Raw genomic sequence first — 20,143 nt, forward strand, 5'->3', positions numbered from 1 at the left:
ATTGTAAAACAAGCAGTGTTTTAACTATTTCCAGTTGACCATAAGCAGAATGGAAAAATTGCTCCCCAGTTTATAGCTGGGACGCTGGAATAACAGGAGTACAGTACAGTTCACGAGCAATGTCATGTGTGGTCTAGGGCTGAAACGGATAGTAGTTTTTACTACCCGGATATCCTGAACAAAATCTTTCCGGATATCCTACAGATAGTGACATCATCACTTGCTATAAAAGCATTGTATATTTTGCTGTGACACGTTTGTACTTTACAATAAATAGAAATAAACATAACATTTAAAATGAAGATTAAATAAGTTTGTAATAATATTTAACTGGATCAAGGAAACATTAACATAAAATTGCTTCAAATTATTAGAAACTATCCTGATGGCATCAAATTACTATCCGGATAGTAAATTATTATCCGGATATCTGTTTCAGCCATGTGGTCGCACGTGGCCTATGAGACTCGCATGTGGCCTATGAGACTCGCATGTGTGGCATGCATGCACATACACGTGCAAGAAATTTTGCACAAAACTTGGGTGTAGCAAGCAATAATACATGTACATAACTACGTCATTATTTATATTGCTATAGCTAGCTAGCACAGTACTTGCATCATGGTAGTTATATGTATAATTCTCAATGTTATTTATTGTGGATGTCTTCTTCTTCCCTGCAGGTTATCTCTTGGCATGGGATCAGGAGTTCAATCAACTGGACCTTTTTTGTTTTTATATGACTGACAGACTATAGCTACATGCATACTCACTCCATAGCATGTAGCTTGCTGGTTTCAATAAGTGATTGAACAACCAGGGAAAATCTCCTGTGGGCATAAGGATTTCAGGATAAGCACACTGTGTTATTAAATGCACAAACAAGCTGTAATGCAGTCAAAATTGTACTCAGCGCATAAGTTATTAGATCGATCTGCCATATAGTGGTTATGACGGTTAGAAGGTTAAAGAAATATAATACATAAACTAGGTACATATTCAAAGATAGCGACCAGCGGCTACGTCTGGAGAACTGTTAAAGAGACACAGTACATAGATTAGGCATGTATAGCTATGTAAATAGCTAGGTACATACATTATTTTACAACTAATACAAACAAAGATTGTTCAGGTGCAGGTATACTCACACATGTGGCTTGCACATGGGAAGGAAATTGTGTGTAACACGCATATTGTGAGTAAGGTGAGTACAAGTGCTTACGACATTGCTTGTGAGTGGTACTATCTCAAGAAAACAACAGTTACTACAACCACCACCTGGGAATCAAACCTGGAGCCTTGCAACTATCAGGCTAATGCCCTATTTTATCAGCTATGCATTGGTGCTAATAGTAAGTTATAGCATTAGAAAAACATAGTTGTGTCTATCTAGCACTAAATTCAGTAATTGAATCCCTCAACAGGGGTGGGTCCAGGAGCTTGCAGAGGGAAGGGCACAAACAGGCCAAGTTGTAGGTGGGTGGGGAAAGCCAGATTCTCTTGTTAGTTGCAGCATTTTTGAAGCAGCAAATAATCACCACTTAGTAGTGTCTGCACTGTTGATTTTGACATTTTGGCTTTTGCAGATGGTTGTGAAGTCTTAAGCTATGTAAAAGGCTATGAATCTCTTAAACAACAGCAACACGATAATTATTTTTAGAGGTGCTTAGTAAGCACGAAGGTGAAGTCACAGCTAGTTTGACTTTGGTTTGCTGTGAATTTGTAATAAATGCTAAAATTTGCATATCGTTTTCATGAGTTAATTGATCTAGCCCTGACATAAAGTTTAGTATTTTAATCAGAAGTATGGTTCCTCCAAAAGGTGAGGAGGGGGGGGGGGGATTTGCCCCAAATGCCCCATCCTGGATCCACCATTGCTCAAATAGCGAAAGTTCTAGATACACACCATAATCAGGGGTGGATCCAGGGGCTGACAAGGGGAGGAGCACAAAGAAGCTAGTTGTAGGTGGCTGGGAGAGAATAGATTCTCTTGTTAATTGCTGTATTTTTGAAGCACATATTCAGTAGTATGCTTTTTGCTAGTTTGGCCTTTGCAGATGTCTGTGGAGTCTTAAAGCTGTTCAAAAAGCTATAAGTGTCTCAAACACCTGCAAAGTATAATTATTTTTAGAGGCACTTAGACAGACGAAGATGCTAGTTGGCAGTTAGGCAGTGATTTGACTTTGGTTTCAGGTGGGCTTGCAATAAATGGTACTAATACAGGCATATTTTTCATGAGATCTAGGCCTGACATAAGATTTATCATTTCAATCAAAAGAAGTAGCTATAATGGGGCGTCTGGATTCAGTGGACTGGAATGGTGGAACGGACTGGAATGGAATGGTGGACTGGAATAGAATGGTGGAATGGAACGGTACTTTGGTAATTTCAATTGGTGGTCACCTCTTTATAAAGACCACCTTCTAACAAAGACCATATAAAGACCGTTTTACTGTAATGTTTAAAATGCTGCTATCTTGTTGTTTTAGAGTGTATCCCCATAGGATGGTCTTATTGATCAGTTGTGCGCCACATGCCTAGAAAAATCAGAGTGATATCTGATTTGTAATACAGTAATATACCCCATGCAAAAACAGTTTGGCTGTATAAAGTGACGTCCCCATCAAACTAAAAGTAACTTACAACTAAAGTAGCTATATTATTTGGGTGAGGCCAAGAAACACTGACAAATAACTTGCTATAATTTATAAAAATTTGGTCCATCATCATTCACTCGTACAGTCTTGCTGCATTCCTAATTAATTCCCTGTAACTCTAATTGGCTAGTAATTTACTATTATTAACACTTTACAGTGACCAGCATTGAAGGTCTGACAGCAACATGTGCTGCAGCCTTAGGAGTACCTAACCTAATTCAAGGACTTAGAACTAGCTGCCTTTTTTCTCCTCTACAACACTGGACTATTGAGAAAGGTACCAATTTACTAGCCAATTAGATTTACAGGGAATATATACAGTCAGACTGCACAAGTCTATGATAAAGGACCAAGATTATTGTAAATTATACTTAGTTGCCAGTATATATTGACATTCATTTCTAGATATTAGCTCCTTTAGTTGCCAGTTGCTTTTAGTTTCATGGACACATATTTTTTGTATAGCCAAGCTGTCTTTTGTATGGGGTATATAGCTATTACTGTATTGTATCATAAATCAGATATCACTGGCTTTTCTAGGGGACATAACATGTGGCACACGATTCATCAATAAGACTGTCTTATAGGGCTCTAAAACAACAATTCAGATATTAAAGTAAAAATGGTCTTTGTAAAGAGGTGGTCTTTGTTAGAAGGTGGTCCTTTAAAAGAGGTGACCACTAATTGAAATTACCTAAGTACCGCTCCATTCCATTCCACCATTCCAGTCCATTCCATTCCAGTCCAGTCCACCATTCCATTCCACTGAATCCAGACGCCCGCTATAATGCATGCCTAGCTACTTCACAAAGGGAGGAGGGGCATATGCCCCATCCTGGATTCACCATTTATGCTGATCTCAACATAAACAACAAGTTTACCAATTTCCTTTAATCAGTGACTCCGCCCCACCATGCCCAAATGAAAAGCCCAGATGACAAAGAAAAGTAAGTAATCAGATTTGTCTGGCCTTAAACATTATAGCTACAGAAGGTTTCATTCTTCTTGCAGTACTGTAGAGTAAAATGTGATATGGCTTCTTTAACTAGCCACAAACATGTTATTGTCATTGAGTAGTTAACAGGTTCCTTTGTTGACTAATAAATTGGCTATGCTTAATCATGTTCATGTAAGGTCTGTAGGAGGACTAACTTTAAAGTCACTAAGTAACCACTGTTTTCACATGGACACCTAAAAGTAGGGGGTTGAGTAACCCACATTCAACCCACTTTCTGTTCACAAGTAATGATCAGATGATGGCATTCATTCATTAAGTACTCTAAGCACTTTGTGTGTTCACCAAAACCACAACTAGCTTTAGATCCAGAGGTAAACCACTATGTACTATGTGTCCTTAGGCCCTTAAGCAAGTGATAATGCACTCTAGAATCCATGCAAAGGACATCTGCTATGCAGACTTGCTCTGAACAGCTACTCACCACATGAAAGTGTTACTATAGCCACCTGCTAGGGAGCAACTTGAGCAAATTCAGTTTCCCCTGTTGGGGTTCCCAGTAAAATTGCATTTGGTATAATGTAAGGGTCCAATTTTTATTTTCGGTCCCTTGTGTCCCTGCCAGTGTGCTCTCAGATATCAAAGAGCTGATCTGATGATGTTTAGTTGACTCCACCTTATCCCACAAACCACATTAGCAGAGGGGTAGAAAATATAAGTGGGGCCCTCGCAGTAGTACACCAAATACACTAAATGGGAAAAGTACACCAAATACATGTAGTCTGTGCAAAGGGTCGGGAGAGTACATAGTCAATTGTACTCTCCTGACCCTTCGAACAGACTATATTATGTATTTGATGTACATATAGTGTATTTGTTGCACAGACTATATGTATTGATTATGTACTACATGTACATTTTATAGTTGTAACATGGGCACTCGTGATTTGCTTGAAATGTATGCCCGCAGTCCTCGGGCGCAATTTGTAACACTTCTGTTAAGGCTGATAGCCTTAATGCCAGTACGAGTGAGATCACTGGATTCGTTATATGCATGCCTGATAGATTCTATTATGGTTAAGCAGCAAGTAACGCTGTAGCTACGATTGTTATACTAAACGGAGGAATCCTATGAATATCACGGAAAGTCGAGTATGGCAAATTTCCGGGAAGTTACAAATGTTTTAATGCTTTCTCGTTGTTTAAAGACTAATCACAACGTATACTAAAGACCTATAGGGGTAAGCTTCGTTATAGAGTGGTTAACTCGTGTCATCCGTAATGTGGGCGTGTCCACATTCAAATACATGCCAAAATGCTTGGGAATGCACTGTAAGACTAGTTCTCACCTTTAACTTTCAACTAACATTTTCCAACTTGTAGGACGACAAGGATACCAAAACGCCTTCATTTGACTGCTGCTTCTGGCAACACTTCAATTTGTGGTAATTATCACGTGAGCATTGATTTATTCCCACAATCGATTGCAGTCTGAGTTTGTATAAAGCAAACAGAGGGTGGTACACCTCATCCACGTCAAGGCCATATATACTTGCTTTGATGAAAGTGGCTTGCTCTTTTAGAAGTGCAACCACTTTCCCGGGATACATTTCAATGTACACTGGTGTACATTTAGATGTCTCCCTGTGTTGAGGTATACATGACAAATGTATCCTCTGGAATTCCTTTGATCTGAGGTGTGAAAGTGTTACATAGTCAATTGTACTGTCCTGACCCTTCTCTCTTGAATACTTAGGCAGATGGTCACTCCATAAACCTTACATGAATATGATTACGTATAGCCAACTTATTAGCTATGATCTTTTATCAAAGGAACATACTATCCATATTCCAACATACCATAACGTCTGTCTGTCAATTGAACCCATATGACCTTTTAGGCCGCCTTCTGTGCCGAAGAAGTGTAGTAAAACACCTGTAACCACCGCCACTAGCACAGTATGCTAGTGGATCCGGTTTTAGCATAGCTAGCTACAGTACTAAACGGCCACTGCACATCGTGACAGCAGTTATCATTTAATACCCATATATTGTGCGTATACAGCAATAATTCTGTGCATACACTACAGTACCTCGTCGTGCACACACGATGGAATCTTGTCCATTCGCCGCTCTTTGGGTTCCACGAAATCCTCACTGTATCGAAGTTGTTGACGATCCCCACTCACCCACTCACTGATAAAAACCAGCGACAGCAAGCAAAAGCAGAGATACTGCCACATAGCTAGCTTTAAAAATGTACTGGTGCAATTCAAGCTTGTTTCACTGATTCGACTATTCCAGCAAGGAGGTCAAATAGATGAACGTATCCTAGAACAGTATCCGAAACAAGTATCCGTGACATAGATTCGTGAAAATATAATCGTGAAATATATGTTAGACACAATTTGTAAATTTGCGCAGTTTATTTAATTGCACTGCGCGTTTTATGAATTAATAATTTTGTGTCAGATATCTGACATTCACATCTGACTCAATAAGTGACCTGTGTATTGTCGGTCCTGAAGTATCACAACTTTCCTTATAACAGTAATGCACCACATTTCAACTGTCCATTGGACAGCTACTCTCACAGCTCTTCTGGCTGGGACTGTTGTAATTCTTAACATTCAAACCTGTCTTGCTGCAACAACTGTGCGTCTCTTGTCCACTGACTATCGGTGGTAACTTCCTGCTTGGCCAAACATTCTGATGCTACTCCACATTGCCCAAATGACTACAAATACCTCCTGAAAATAATAAGTGGTTGTGGGCATCCGTCATCAGGGACGCCTAGAGAAATTAAGGGGCCCAGGGCAAAGAGTTAAAGTGGGGCCCCAGAGGCAAGGAGGTTTCCATTCTGAATCACAACTTCACCCAAGCTGTAAGTTCAAGACCAAAAAAAAAAAAAAAAAGGTCATGACCTGCTAACAATGACAATAACTACCCCTCACCAACCATATCTCCTTATCTATAAGCTTGCTACACAGAATACTGTGACTGCTCTATTAGAGTATTTAGATCTGACTGCTCTATTAGAGTATATCAAAACACATTGGTTACTATATAATTGTACCTAATACTGTGATTCCCCTATTTTTTCCTGGGCACACCAGCTGTGCTGACTGCCCAGTAATCATAAATAAATAAATAAATCGATCTTTTAAACAGGTATTCAAGGGGCCCTTCATGTTTCAGGCTGGGGCCCGGGGCAAAATGCCCCAGTCCCCCCCCCCCCCCCTGTGGGCGGCCCTGTCCGTCATCTTGGGAGTATGCAATGCTTTGCAATCAAAAATAATTCTAGATCCATCCTGCCATATAATTCTTTCCAGCCATATGTGTAAGGAGCATGATCTGGCTACTTAAAGTCACACTTCTTTAATCTTGCTGCAGCTGCCACCTTTTTAAATAGCTCGAGCATCACCAATGTGGTGATATCTGCACCAGTGTCTATTACACCAGAGGTGGGAGCACCCTGTACCTGAACACTTACCGACTGAGACTCACTGCAACCCTCACAGTATCTACACTGCTGTCCAAATCGGAATACAGAAAGGTGCATGGATCTTCTGAACCATTAACCTCTCACTTGGCCTAGGGGTCACTTGGTTATTAATGTATTCCGCTGACTACTACTTCCACTGCTTCCCTTCTCTTTACTTTAACTTTGCCTACAGTACTTCACTATGCTACCAAGTTGATGACATAAATAACATCATTGCTGATATCTAGTAATACCACTATATATAACCACTATTTTGACATGTGCAGCTGACTATCACTTCCAGTCTGCATACTACTGTTTTGTCTGGGCTTGAGTGACTTAATTATCTTTAGTGGACTTATTCCCTTGTGAGCAAAACTGTTGTTGCTTCTTCGGTTCAGTTTGATGCTGCTCTTCATTCTTGGACGCCATACACAACTCCTTATATGACATACCGTAGCTTCTGAGACACTTGGACTCTGTAAGATCAAAAGCAAGACCTCTTGCAGTGGACCATATAGCATGGTTTCTTTTGTCTCTTTACCCAGTTTGTTATTGCCAAAAGCAACTATAAAGGCTTTCTCTAGTTGGCAAACACAGTCTCATTATCGGTCTGCACTGTACATTGGAAATCCTGACCTGCAAGCACCTTGTTGCACAGGCCTAAATGTTCTCTCAGGTTACAGACTGTCTTTCAAAGTCTCTAGTCTCATCATCTCCTAACAGATTCCATTCAACCTCAGCACACCTTAATTCTCAAGTGACCAGCGAATAGCATTAACTTTCCTTGTGTGTCCAGCCATTCCATCATGCAGTCAAATTAAGCCCTAGTAGCCAAATATCTACCCTTATACTGGCTTCACTTTCAAATCAACCAGGGTTTAGTGGTCTGAAGACCTGTCACCTGTGCTGTAAATTTCCTTTCATTTTAGCTAATGAACCTTGAGTATCCAATAATTTGGCCCCACATGTTCCTTTTTCATTTTGAAAACAACCCTTGATACTTGTAAATTAAATAGGCAAGAAGAACGATTTTCCCAGACACCCGGCAGTCACATAATAATTATAGCCAAATTCCTTGCTACCAAGAATAGAATATCCCTTCAAGTTAAAGGGGTGTACTACAAATTTACAAGTGCATTATTATAATGGCAGCTAAATTGCCACTTTTCCATCTTGATCTTTTTTCATTGCTTATACCTAGCCTGTTAATTTATAAATGTGTAGCCATGTTGTAATAATGTCTTAACTTTGTGGATTTATGTATGAATAGGTTGATGTATTTTCACAAGGAGAACACCCTTCATATATCACAAAAAGACATTACACAACTGATGAATTAAATAGAAAATGAAAATCATCTGATACGTACATAATAAGCATAACCTGTGTACTTATACAGTATACTCCTGTTCTTGCACTAGTTTTACCGTATAGTATATACCAGGTTCTCAGTAGTGAAATGTTTCTACATATGTGGAGCTAGCTTGTGATACTGTCAGCGATCTCACTCATTAGACGGTATGGGCAGTTTTTAAATTATGTGATGTAATTTTGTTTGTCAAATTGAATGCTTCAATACACCTGGTGTGAATTACTAGGTAAATGTTGTGACTTGAATGAAATAAAGGTATATTTCAGAAAGGAGCCCTTCATCGTACATGCATGGTAATTACTGTGACTAATTTAAATAAAAAGTTATTCATTTTATTTGAAGGGACACATGTCAAACAGAGACCAGCAGTGTTAATACCTACCAAGTCATACAGCGTGTTTTATATCGTGGGGTGTGAAATTTATACTTTGTAACTCTTGTGACCACATTGCTTAAGTTGCTTTATTTGCTTACATAACAATGGCCTACTATTGTACTGTGAATATATATATATGTCAATGAATTTGATACACTAACCTGTGTGTGCATGCATACGTTCATGCATGCATACATGTACATTTAGTTATAGCATGTGTATGGTACAGTATATCCTTGAAATCACCGAATTTCTGTACAATAGCAAAATAAGTACTATTCTGCTGTGTGATATACAGTTGTTACTGCATCATATTCTATTGTCTCTATCACATAAAATTCTAATTTAAGTCTTTATGGTTGATTTCTTACTCAAAGATCCTCAAAATCTGTCATGTCATTTACATTGTGTGTGAGATGTACCAGTCAGTCTCAAGTTTCGAGTAGATGTACCAACCAGTTTCAAGTCAGGGTTTGAGTAAATAATCTGTCTGCTGTGCCAATAGAAGGTTTTATGTACCAGTTTAACCAGTACAACAAGCCAATAGAGTCTGAACTACGTCACATCGTAACTGTTGAAGTTGTTGCTGAGAAGTAGAGGATTGAACTGGTTGATTTCAGATACTGTGGTTTTAAGTAAGACCACCTCCTTAGAATAGTCCTCTACCATAGTCTTCAACTCCTTCAGCTGTTTATCCTGTGTGACCAGGCGGCAATGGGGACAGCAAAAGGGATCTTCACTTTCCTGTAGTATTTTGAATAGAGCTTGAGATAGCACATTGCCGGTGGACCCTAGAGTTACAATTACCATGATAGAATATATGATCTATGGTAGTTCTTAACACTCAAACCTGTCTTGCTGGGAGTCCCTTGTCTGCTGACCATTGGTGGTAACTTTCTGCCTGGCCAAACATTCTGATGGCACTCTACAATACCCAACTGACTACAAACACCTTCTGAAAATATTAACTGATTGTGGGCATCCATCTTGGGAGTACACAATGCTTTGCTATAAAGAAATCCATCCTGCTATGTAGCTTAAATTCTTTCCAGTCATATGTGTAAGGAGCATGGTCTGGCTTCTTAAAATCACACTTCTTTAATCGTGCTGCTGCTGCATGTGACCTTCTTAAATAGCTCATCATCATTATGGTGATATCTGCACCAGTGTCTATTATTCCTGAGGTGGACACACCCTATACCTGAACACTTACATAGTGAGATAAACTGCAACCCTCACAGTACCTACACTACTGTCCAAATCAGAATACAGAAAGGTGCATGGATCTTCTGAACCATTAAGGCTTGGTTATTAATGTATTCCTCTGACTACTACTTCCACTGCTTCCCTTCTCTTTAACTCCCCCTACAGTACTTCACTATGTGACCAAGTTGACTACGTAAATAACATTATTGCTTATGTCAAGTAATATCACTGCAACCATTATAATATTTTGACACCCGACTATCACCTCCAGTCTGCTACTGTTTTGACTGGGCTTGAATGACTTATCTTTAGTGGACTTGTTCCCTTGTTAGCAAAACTGTTGTAGGACCTGCTGTAGTCTTGGTGCTTCTTCAGGCTACTCTTCATTCTTGGCTGCCACACACACTCCTTATATGTATGACATTGCTTCTGAGCTGAGAGACACTTAGATCCCCAAATGTAAGCCCTATTGCGGTTGGCCGTATAGCAGGATTTCTTTTGTCTCTTTACATTGCCAAAGGCAATTATGAAGGCTTTCTCTAGTTGGCAAACACAATCAACCACGAAGTCTCATTATCGGTCTGCACTGTACATCAGAAATCCTGACCTGCAAGCACTTTGTTGCACGGGTCTAAATGTTCTCTCAGGTTACAGGCTACCCTTCCGAAGTCTGTGGTCTCATAATCTTCTAACAAATTCCATTCACACCTTCTCAAATGACCTGCCATTTATATTAACTTTTCCTTTTTTGTCCAGCCATTCCATCATGCAGTTAAATTAAGCCCTAGTAGCCAAGCAACTAACCTCACTTTCAAATCAACCAAGGTTTAGTGGTTTGCTTTTTCTGGCTGTTGTTTTCTCCAAACTCAATGTATAAGTGATCTGGGACCTTGATGGAGCTCTGACCAACCTGAGGTTGGCTGTACAGCTCCATGTTGTTGAATCAAGACCTGTGCTGTAAATTTCCTTTCATTTTAGCCAATGAACCTTGAATCCAATAACTGGCCCTACGAATTTCTCTTTCATTTTGAAAACAACCCTTCATGCTTGTAAATTAAATAGACAAGAAGATCAATTTTCCCAGACACAGTCACATATAGCCAAATTCCTGGGATATATACCAAGAATAGCAAATCCCTTCAAATTAAAGGGGGTGTGCAACAAGGTCACAATTGCATTCAGCTAGTCACTTTCTATCTTGATCTTGAGTCTTTTTTTTTCATTGTTCACCTAACCCAGTGATTTATAAAGTGTAGCCATGTTGTAATAATGTCTTTGCTTTGTGGATTTATGTGTGAATAGGTTAATGTATTTACACAAGGAAATACCCTTGCTATTATCGTAGGCTTTAAGCCTCCTCACAGGTCCCTAGTGGGATAGCATTCACAGAATAAAACCATTTACTGGCGAGAAGTCAATGCTTAAGTACAAGTTGAATGCAGAGAAGATCTCGGGTCCTGGTTGTTGTGGCTCCTCTGGCGCATGTCTAGCCTGCATGTTGAGGGGGATCAAGTCACCACTGGGTCTGGGATTTTTTTTCTGCATTCTTCATGCTTCATGCAGCTACATGTTTCTGACTCCCTGTATTCTCACAGGATTTATGCCTCCTCACAGGTCCCTAGTGGGATAGCATTCACAGAATTATCACCAGAAGACATTACAAAACTGATGAATTCAATAGAAAATGAAAATCAAATGATACACAATTACCTGTGTACTTATACGGTATACTGTTGTTCTTGCGTTAGTTTTAGCACACCAGTTTCTCAGTAGTGAAATATTTCTTGAGCTAGCTTGTGATACTGTCAGCAATCTCATTCATCAGATGGTATGGGTAGTTTCATATTATGTGATGTAATTTTATTGAATACTTCAATATACCTGGTGTGAATCACTAGGTAAATGTTGTGGCTTGAACAAAGCTATATTTCAGAAAGGAGCCCTTCATCATACATCCATGGTAATTACAGTGACTAATTTAAAATGTTGTGCTATTTGAAGGGAGACATGTCAAACAGAGACCAGTAGTGTTAATAGCTACTTAATATAGAATAGCATTGTTGAAATTTGACATGAAATGTGGTCTACATACGTAAATGCCACAGTTTACTGCTATGCCAGCCCATAGATGCCACATTTAGATACAGTAGTAACCAGTAATTCCACTGAATATTATTATGCTTACTGTGTGTTCTTTTAAACTGCACTGCTTTCATTTTGTATTCCCAATTAGCTTAATACCTACCAAGTCATACAGCGTGTTTTATATTCTGAGGTGTGAAACTTCTACTTTGTAACTCTTGTGACCACATTGCTTAAGTTGCTTCCTACTACTGTACTGTGAATATATACAATGATACACTAACAGTATTTGTGTGTGTGTATGTGCGTGTGTGTGTGTGTGTGTGTGTGTGTGTGTGTGTGTGTGTGTGTGTGTGTGTGTGTGTGTGTGTGTGTGTGTGTGTGTGTGTGTGTGTGTGTGTGTGTGTGTGTGTGTGTGTGCATATGCTCATGCATGCATACATTTAGCTACAGTATGTGTATGATACAGTACATCCTTGAAATCACCGATGGTTTCAAGATAACTTAATTTAAGAATGATTTAATAATCTTGTGGCATATAAAATACAGCATTCAGTTACCAACAATAAACAGTTCAGTCTCTCTTCTTCTTCAGCTAGTGTCAACAAAATCTTCTTGTAGAATTAAGCTATCAATAAAACTTCCTGTAGAGTTCAGCAGCAACCTTTACCAAGTCTTTTAGGAGAGTGTTATAGTATTGCCCTATTTGCTATGACAAAAGGTAACCTTCAAAAAGGGCAGCACTGGAAAATAAATCTGAATAACAAACAGTGACTTATAAAATAATAAACACTGACTTTAAGAAACAATAAACAGTAACTTGTCATTTGTAACAGTAAACTAAACCTTTTCTCCAACCGAATCTCTGTACATTAATACGTAAAATATGTGCGGTTCTGCTGTGTGTTGTACAATAGATACTACATCATGTTTTTTTGCCTCTATTTAATAAAATTCTAATTTAAGTCTGTATGGTTGATTTCTTGTTCAAAGATCCTAAAAATCTATCACGCCATTTGCCATTGTATGTGAGATGCACTCAGTCTTGAGTCTTGATTAGATGTACCAACCAGTTTCAAGTCAGGGTGTGAGTAATACTGTGCCAACAGAAGCAATAGCTGGATTAACTGCATGTGGTTTTATGTACCAATTCAACTATTATAACAAGCCAATTGCACTTCAAATTGGGGTGTCAAGCACACTGTGCACCATTGACACCCTTTCAGCCTTCTAAAACTCTTTGGGGTGTCAGCCTTTCTGACACCCCAGAGGGTGTCACCCACACCAAAAACTTAAAATATTTGTTGAAGGGTGTCATGTGGGTGTTATGTGACCCTGTTGGGGTACTAGTGACACTCATAATTCCCTATATACTAACTTAAAGCTTCCAATTGGGTGAAACCGCTATCTTCCATCAACCTCTCTTGATTATTACTGATTTATTTAGGAAGTACACGTGATTTGTTAACTACAGCAATTCAACGCATTACAAATACACTTACTTGCTTTTCTTTCTACACTTCATACAAATTGTAGTTTGTAAAATTTAATTCCTAAAAAAACTTTTAATTGTGGGATTTTAGAACATCAATTTTAGTTTCTGTAATTTGGCTTTTATGTGGACAATTCTATCATACAACTCTGCACCACAAAATTGTCAGTGAAACCAGCAATTAAAAGAAACTATGGAAACATAGGTTATAATACACTGAAAAAAATTAGGTTGATGGATAAAGGAAGAGAGTTAGTCACTATGGGGTGTCATAGGACTATTAAGGGTGTTACAGCAACCCTTACACCTCATCAATAAACCATGACATATACCCAAAGGAGTGCCACTTAAGTACACTCTTAAGTGTTACCACAACACGTCAATGCCACCCTTGGATGTTACTATGACACACTAAATCACCCCAAGGTGTCATGGGGTGTAGTGTGAGCACTCATAGGGTGTTATAAAAATACCCAGCGCGCTCTATGTGGTAGCACTAGAGTGCTACTGTGGTACCCCTGCATTGCACTTTACAGTGTCACCACATTTACAGTGTGGTCATATTGTAGCAGTTATACATAAAGGTGTTGTAAACACTGTCATGTATCAGTACAATCAAATATGAATCATTATGGAAATATGCAATGTGAATATATATAAGGAACTTCTTTTATTGGTTATACAAAACTACAGCTCAGATAGTGTATACAGTGTTTTTACATAGGTGACTTCAGTGCTCGAATTGAGAGTATACGGGGGTATACCTTGATAACAATTTTGTAAATTTGTATACCTTGATAGCCTAGCTAAGTATAAGGTACAGGAGCTACATTGTAGCTATAGTACCCCTCAGCAAAGAACATCGATGAAACATTAGTTACTACATAGTAATACATATTCTTACTTGGTGTAACGTGATTCTCGAGCCCCAAGGAAGCTAATCCCACAATCCTCAAAAATTCCTTTCGTGAGGTATGCATTAATTAGAATTAAACAATGCTAGTTCATTTTGCATGCAATGTACATTAGCCAGAATCTACCCCCTCTACTGTAGACTGCATGTGTCTACCAAGGAAGTAATTGGTGATAAATCAGCTGATGATGATGAAAGGCAGCAAATTAAAGCAGTGAAGAAGAAGAGTCATATAAGGCCACACCAAGTCAAACCTTAGTTTCTGGTCACCCGCCCGCATGGAAAACTGGAACCCCAGTTTATGAGGACTATTATTAATATTACAGGCGCTTAAGTGTACGTGACCAAGGACAGTGATTTTTAAACACTGCATGCAAAAGATCGAGATACTCTAATAGAGCAGTCACACTACCCTTAACATTAATACTAGAATAGACAGATACTACTATAACGTTTTTGACTTGTCCTTGATTAGCTATATAGCTATTAGTAAATGCTTCTGTTGCCAGTAAGTAACTTCAGTACAGTATGTATGTAGCATTGATCACTAGCCTAATGATCAGATATACCATAGCTTAAACTTTCCTAACAATTCAGATGTGGTCCTCTAATGATTAATCTAGTAACTCTTCTAGTGGATCTAAACTTGGACTTCCTTATTACTGATCACTGATATACTGACTAGAAATCCGGTAACATTTGGTGAGCTCAAACTTCAACTTTTCCATGATTAAATAATTGCAAGTATGGTCCTAAATTAACAAGTGCATGGCATCCCTTAGTTAAAACATTAACTTAGCTTTCCCACATGATCACTGAAAAACACTAGCCTGGAGCACTCAACAACTCAACTCAAAACTTTGACAGCTACTTTACTGAAGGTTTACTGTATAGAAGGCTGGAAACACATGCATATATAGTTGACTAAGACTTCACATTTGAAAGAGTTTCTGATGTGTTAATATAGTTTTGGATTATTATTAGCTAGCTAATAAATAATAATTTCCTGACATAGCTAATGAAACATTTCATTTGTAAAGCAAAAGTAGCTACATGAGCAGACCTTTCCTTAGTGTTAGCTACACATTGTTGTGCTCAGCAGTGTAGCTAGCCATCAACAATTTTCCTGGTGCACTTTGCAGAAGCATAATTAACTACTTATGCTATAAGAATGTTGGTTAAGCTTGGTTGTAAACTCAATATGAAATGGGTAAATTGAGCAAAATTAATAACATAACAGTATTGCTTGTGTATATGTAAGAGTCTATGATAGTCCTGAAGTCCTGATCATCCGCCCGCCCGCATCCTTTTGTTGGCTAGGGAGTGACCAGAAACTAAGGTATGACTTGGAGTGGCCTAATGATGGTAGTGTATATACAGAGCAAGTACCAACTAACAGTGACACATTTACCTAGTTGGAACCGGAAATGTGGCTGGATAAAAAACGTTCGGATCCCACCTTGGCTTATTTGTCTGAATCATAAATTGGGTTACCATCTTTAGGTATAATAGATGCTGCAAAGAGTATTCATCTTTCTTGTGAATGGCTGTCAAAATTACCACCAATATCATTCTCAAAAAGTAAATTTTTCAAAATTTCCTTATAGACTTTATTATAGTATTCATGCTTCTTGCATTGAACATTTATTCAAAATCGCTACCAAATTCAATCTCAAAAAGTTGATTTTTTTTTGAGGAAATCTTATACTATATAGCTACTAACTAATTCTAGATCTGTTATGTAGCTCAGTATATAGCTACTATTAGCATTCATAATTCTTCCAGTGTTGAACCAGCAAATTTCAGTCAAGATTGCCACCAAATAAAATATTATCGTAATCTCAGAATGTTAATTTTCAAAATTTCTATGGGGAGCAGCCTAGGTCTTAACACTATAGCTATAATTTGGCTTTTTAGCTCAGTAGCTATAGTATTAGCATTCATACTTCCAGTGTTGAACTATCAACAAATTTCAGTCAATATTGCCACCAAAGTCAATCTCAGAATGTTAAATTTTCAAAATTTCCTGGGGGAGCATGCCCCCAGGCCCCTAGAAAGCTCATGCTTCGTATTTCGCAGAGTGTGCTTTGCACACTGTGTCCAGTACCTGTGTGCCGCCCCTTCCCTTAGCAAAATCTTGGATCTACCCTTGTAGTATACCCTTATATAAATTTACAATTCGAGCACTGGGTGACTTCATTGTAAATAAATACTTGTGTATCTAATGTTTCTATTGCGAGCTTAATGCATTTTGCATACTAGAAACGTAAAGTGGACTCATAATCATAAACTGGGCTTGATACAGACTCTGAAAGTAAATTAAACATCTCTTCATAGCTCTTGTTATACTGGAGGCACAATTATCAAGCTACAACTGCTAGTACTGATCTGCCTTGTATCACAATTTATTGACAAGCATGTACCAGCAGCTGAACTATACTGTAGCTTTGTAGAGTAGTTGGTATATGGATATTCTCAACAATCTGAGTCATAAACAATGTGAACTATGCACCTGTGGAAAGTAATGAGCATACATTGAGGTGGGTGGGCGAGGGGATATAGGTGGCTGCAGGTGGCTATATACATATGGCTACATGTGTTGAGGGAGTATAGGTGACTACATACATAGAATATTTACTTATCCTTCTATTCCAAGTACTGGAGCAATAAAAGAGTTAAAATTCTATGGTAGTCTTTGGTACTACTGGTACTACTGGTACACATGTTTTCAGCTGATATTCTAATAAACTAGTACATTCATGATGTATAAGGAAGAACAATGATTGGTAGTTACAGCTTGCTTATTATTAGTTATTTTAGGACTCACAAATGAGTACACTGTACTATACTGTAAAATAATATATTCAGTCTGTGGGGAAGAGGTGAATGGTACACCAGCATAAAACAGCTATAGATAATGCTTGGATTAGTCTTGAGAGTCTGTTTCAAGCTCAGCTCATGTGTCCACTTTGCAAAATACATTTGACATCATTACAAGATTTCTCAGGAAAATAACTAAGTTACTAGGAAAATAGGAATATAAAAAATAAATGAATGCTTTATATTAGAATCACTACTGTCTACTGTAACACTATTAGAGTATATTAGAGTATGTGTAAAAATCTATAGTATAATAAGTATTTCGATCATACAATGGTTTACTTTTCTCAGTGTTTTTTTTTTATCTGACTTCTATATATATCACTGTAAGACTCTTCTACAGTTATTATTAATCCATCTATGGAGGATTTTGCAAAGTGTGTGAAAGAAAAAAGTGAAACTTTGGTTGTTCATATATTAACAATGGCTGGGGAAACTTTACTCAAATTTGGCATATAACTGCATGCCCAACTTCCCTACCTGGTGGGTAACTCCACTGCAAAAGTTGGTTATCGGTGCAAAGTAGCATGAAGCTATACTGGTGTTAAAATCATATATTTTTTGTTTTTTTCTGTTAGATAAAGAACTGATGTGGCATGTTAGCTTGTGGGCTGCTCAATTCACTACTGTGTGTCTTGATATAGTGAATCATTCTAACTACAATCACTGATATTTTGTCACATACATTAGTTTGAATTGTGAGTCTGGATATAGGTGAAACACAGTATGTATACTACACTTGTCATTACTTAGGCCAAACACAATGTATCATACATCATGGCTATTGATAGCAGTTTTGTTTGGTGTTAGTGCAGTTGACATCTCAGCTCAAAGTAAGTGGATATACGTAATAACAAAATAAAAATGGTAATAACATGACAGGTATATGTTTGATCCACCTTGTTTAACAACAAAATACTAAACATATTACTGTCATACTGACACGAAAATGTTGTGCTAGCTGGCTTGAAAAAGTTCTGTTATCAAAGGTGGCACCAAGAAATGGCTGTAATGATGGTATAATTATTTTAATGACATAAATTTTAATGATGATATAGTACAGAATTTATTTATTTATTAACATAACTGCAGCCATATCTGATATCACAATTTTTAGCCACGGCTTTTTTGAAGCTTGCACAGCTCTACTATTAGATAGCACTTCTTTTTGCATTTTACAAGTCCCAAAACTGGCCATAGGCGATTATTGAAAAAAGAATGAGTGTTAATCAGATGGCTACAGGTTCGAAGCTGCCCAGGTACAATCATGGATTTGTCTCCTTTCTCCACCTATTTAAACATACTGTACTTTATGTAGTAACTTTAAACAGCTGTAGGACCAGGTGTCCTACAGACCTTCAGCACTTGTGCTGTAGAGCCTTAATAAAGAGGGTTACAGTATAATTATTTTATTGTATTATTTATTAACAATTGTTGTAACACTAATAGAGGACATCCATGAGGCTCCTATAGTGATTATTTAATGCCAGTATAGGCCATTTAGAGATGCCCATATTTCAAACTGGTATGAATAAACCACCCTAGAACAAAAGAGAAGATTAATACAGACTCAGCTTACATTTCTCATATACAGGCATAAACTTTTATGCACATCGACATAGACCTTTTTTTTTTCTTTTGCATTCCTTGTGGTGGCAACCATATTTGACTATACAGTAGGGAATTCTTTCCATTAAATCCATTCATTCCAAGTTAAGTGCTGTGACTAACAATTAATACATTTATGTGTTTATAGATTTTGGTATTTCAGTGGATCCAGAAGATGCAACAATTTGCAAGGGAGAGAATGCAACATTTAACTGTGGATATTTCTTCATTAATATTCCAGCTGAGCTAGTATCCATACCACAATGGATAGTTAATGAGACAATGCGGCTTACCATGGATGACATTGTCAATAACACAAATGATCTCCTCCAGTGGATAATTATTGGTGATAATACTAACACTACTAGACTGGTAGTTGGTCCAGTGGATGAGAGATTTGTTGGTAAAACAACTTTTCAGTGTGAGATCCCTGTAACGTCTCCACCTCAAAGTCGCATTGCTACATTGACTGTGATTGGTTAGTTCAACTACTTGTTTGTGTCTTAAGTATAAATATGTGTTAGCATACTAATGAAGCAGGGAATCCGGATCCATGCGACAAAAAGTAGTGAAACTAGACACACGGGGGTATTAACTATGTGGGAAAGTCCCTACATTGCCATGTGCATTCAATAGTAGAGTTTTTACCACAAACTGGAGTTTTAGAATATCGTGTATTAGGGGACTGTCTTATTACATATCTTGATCTCAATGTTTGCAACATGTAAGCCTCTGGTGGAGCTATCCCAAAAAAAAATTAAAGAGTTACCATGCTTTGTTTCCTGTAGCAAAACCAATCATTACAAGTGCAGCTATCCATGCATACTTTCTTTTACAGTAGCATAAAGTTTCAAATACGTACATGTACTTGTAAGAAAGGTGTCGATTCCAAAAAATATATCTTAGTATGGTTTCTTTACATGAAGAAGATGATAAGAAGAGTTGGAAATGAAAATAAGGGTGAGGTACAGCAACTAATTATTCACCATGAGAGTTTGTCTTTGTCATGTAAAGTAGAGAGGTACTGTACCATGTGTTGTTAAGCCTCTAGCCTTTTGACTGTGGTCAAACAGGTGAACCAAAAATTGCCTTTTATAAACACTGGATTTGACATT

At 37.9% G+C, this 20,143-nt stretch overlaps 1 protein-coding gene and 1 long non-coding RNA gene across 2 annotated transcripts in view; one reads left to right on the plus strand and one right to left on the minus strand.

The window, feature by feature from the left end:
• LOC136247132 (leishmanolysin-like peptidase) overlaps positions 1–5,928 on the minus strand; it is a 55,633-nt gene extending 49,705 nt beyond the window's left edge. The window contains exon 1 of the mRNA XM_066038761.1: positions 5,706–5,928. Within this exon, the coding sequence (XP_065894833.1) occupies positions 5,706–5,855 (150 nt within the window). The 5' untranslated portion in view covers positions 5,856–5,928. The remainder of the gene's footprint in view (positions 1–5,705) is intronic.
• A 2,578-nt stretch (positions 5,929–8,506) lies between these two features.
• On the plus strand, positions 8,507–19,501 carry LOC136250692 (uncharacterized). Its single transcript, XR_010698654.1, has 4 exons — positions 8,507–8,617; positions 17,999–18,118; positions 18,174–18,253; positions 19,177–19,501. It is a non-coding gene; the product is annotated as an uncharacterized lncRNA (long non-coding RNA).
• The last annotated feature ends 642 nt before the right edge of the window (positions 19,502–20,143 follow it).

The sequence above is a fragment of the Dysidea avara genome, chromosome 1, assembly GCF_963678975.1.
Source record: "Dysidea avara chromosome 1, odDysAvar1.4, whole genome shotgun sequence".
NCBI classification, from domain to species: domain Eukaryota; kingdom Metazoa; phylum Porifera; class Demospongiae; order Dictyoceratida; family Dysideidae; genus Dysidea; species Dysidea avara.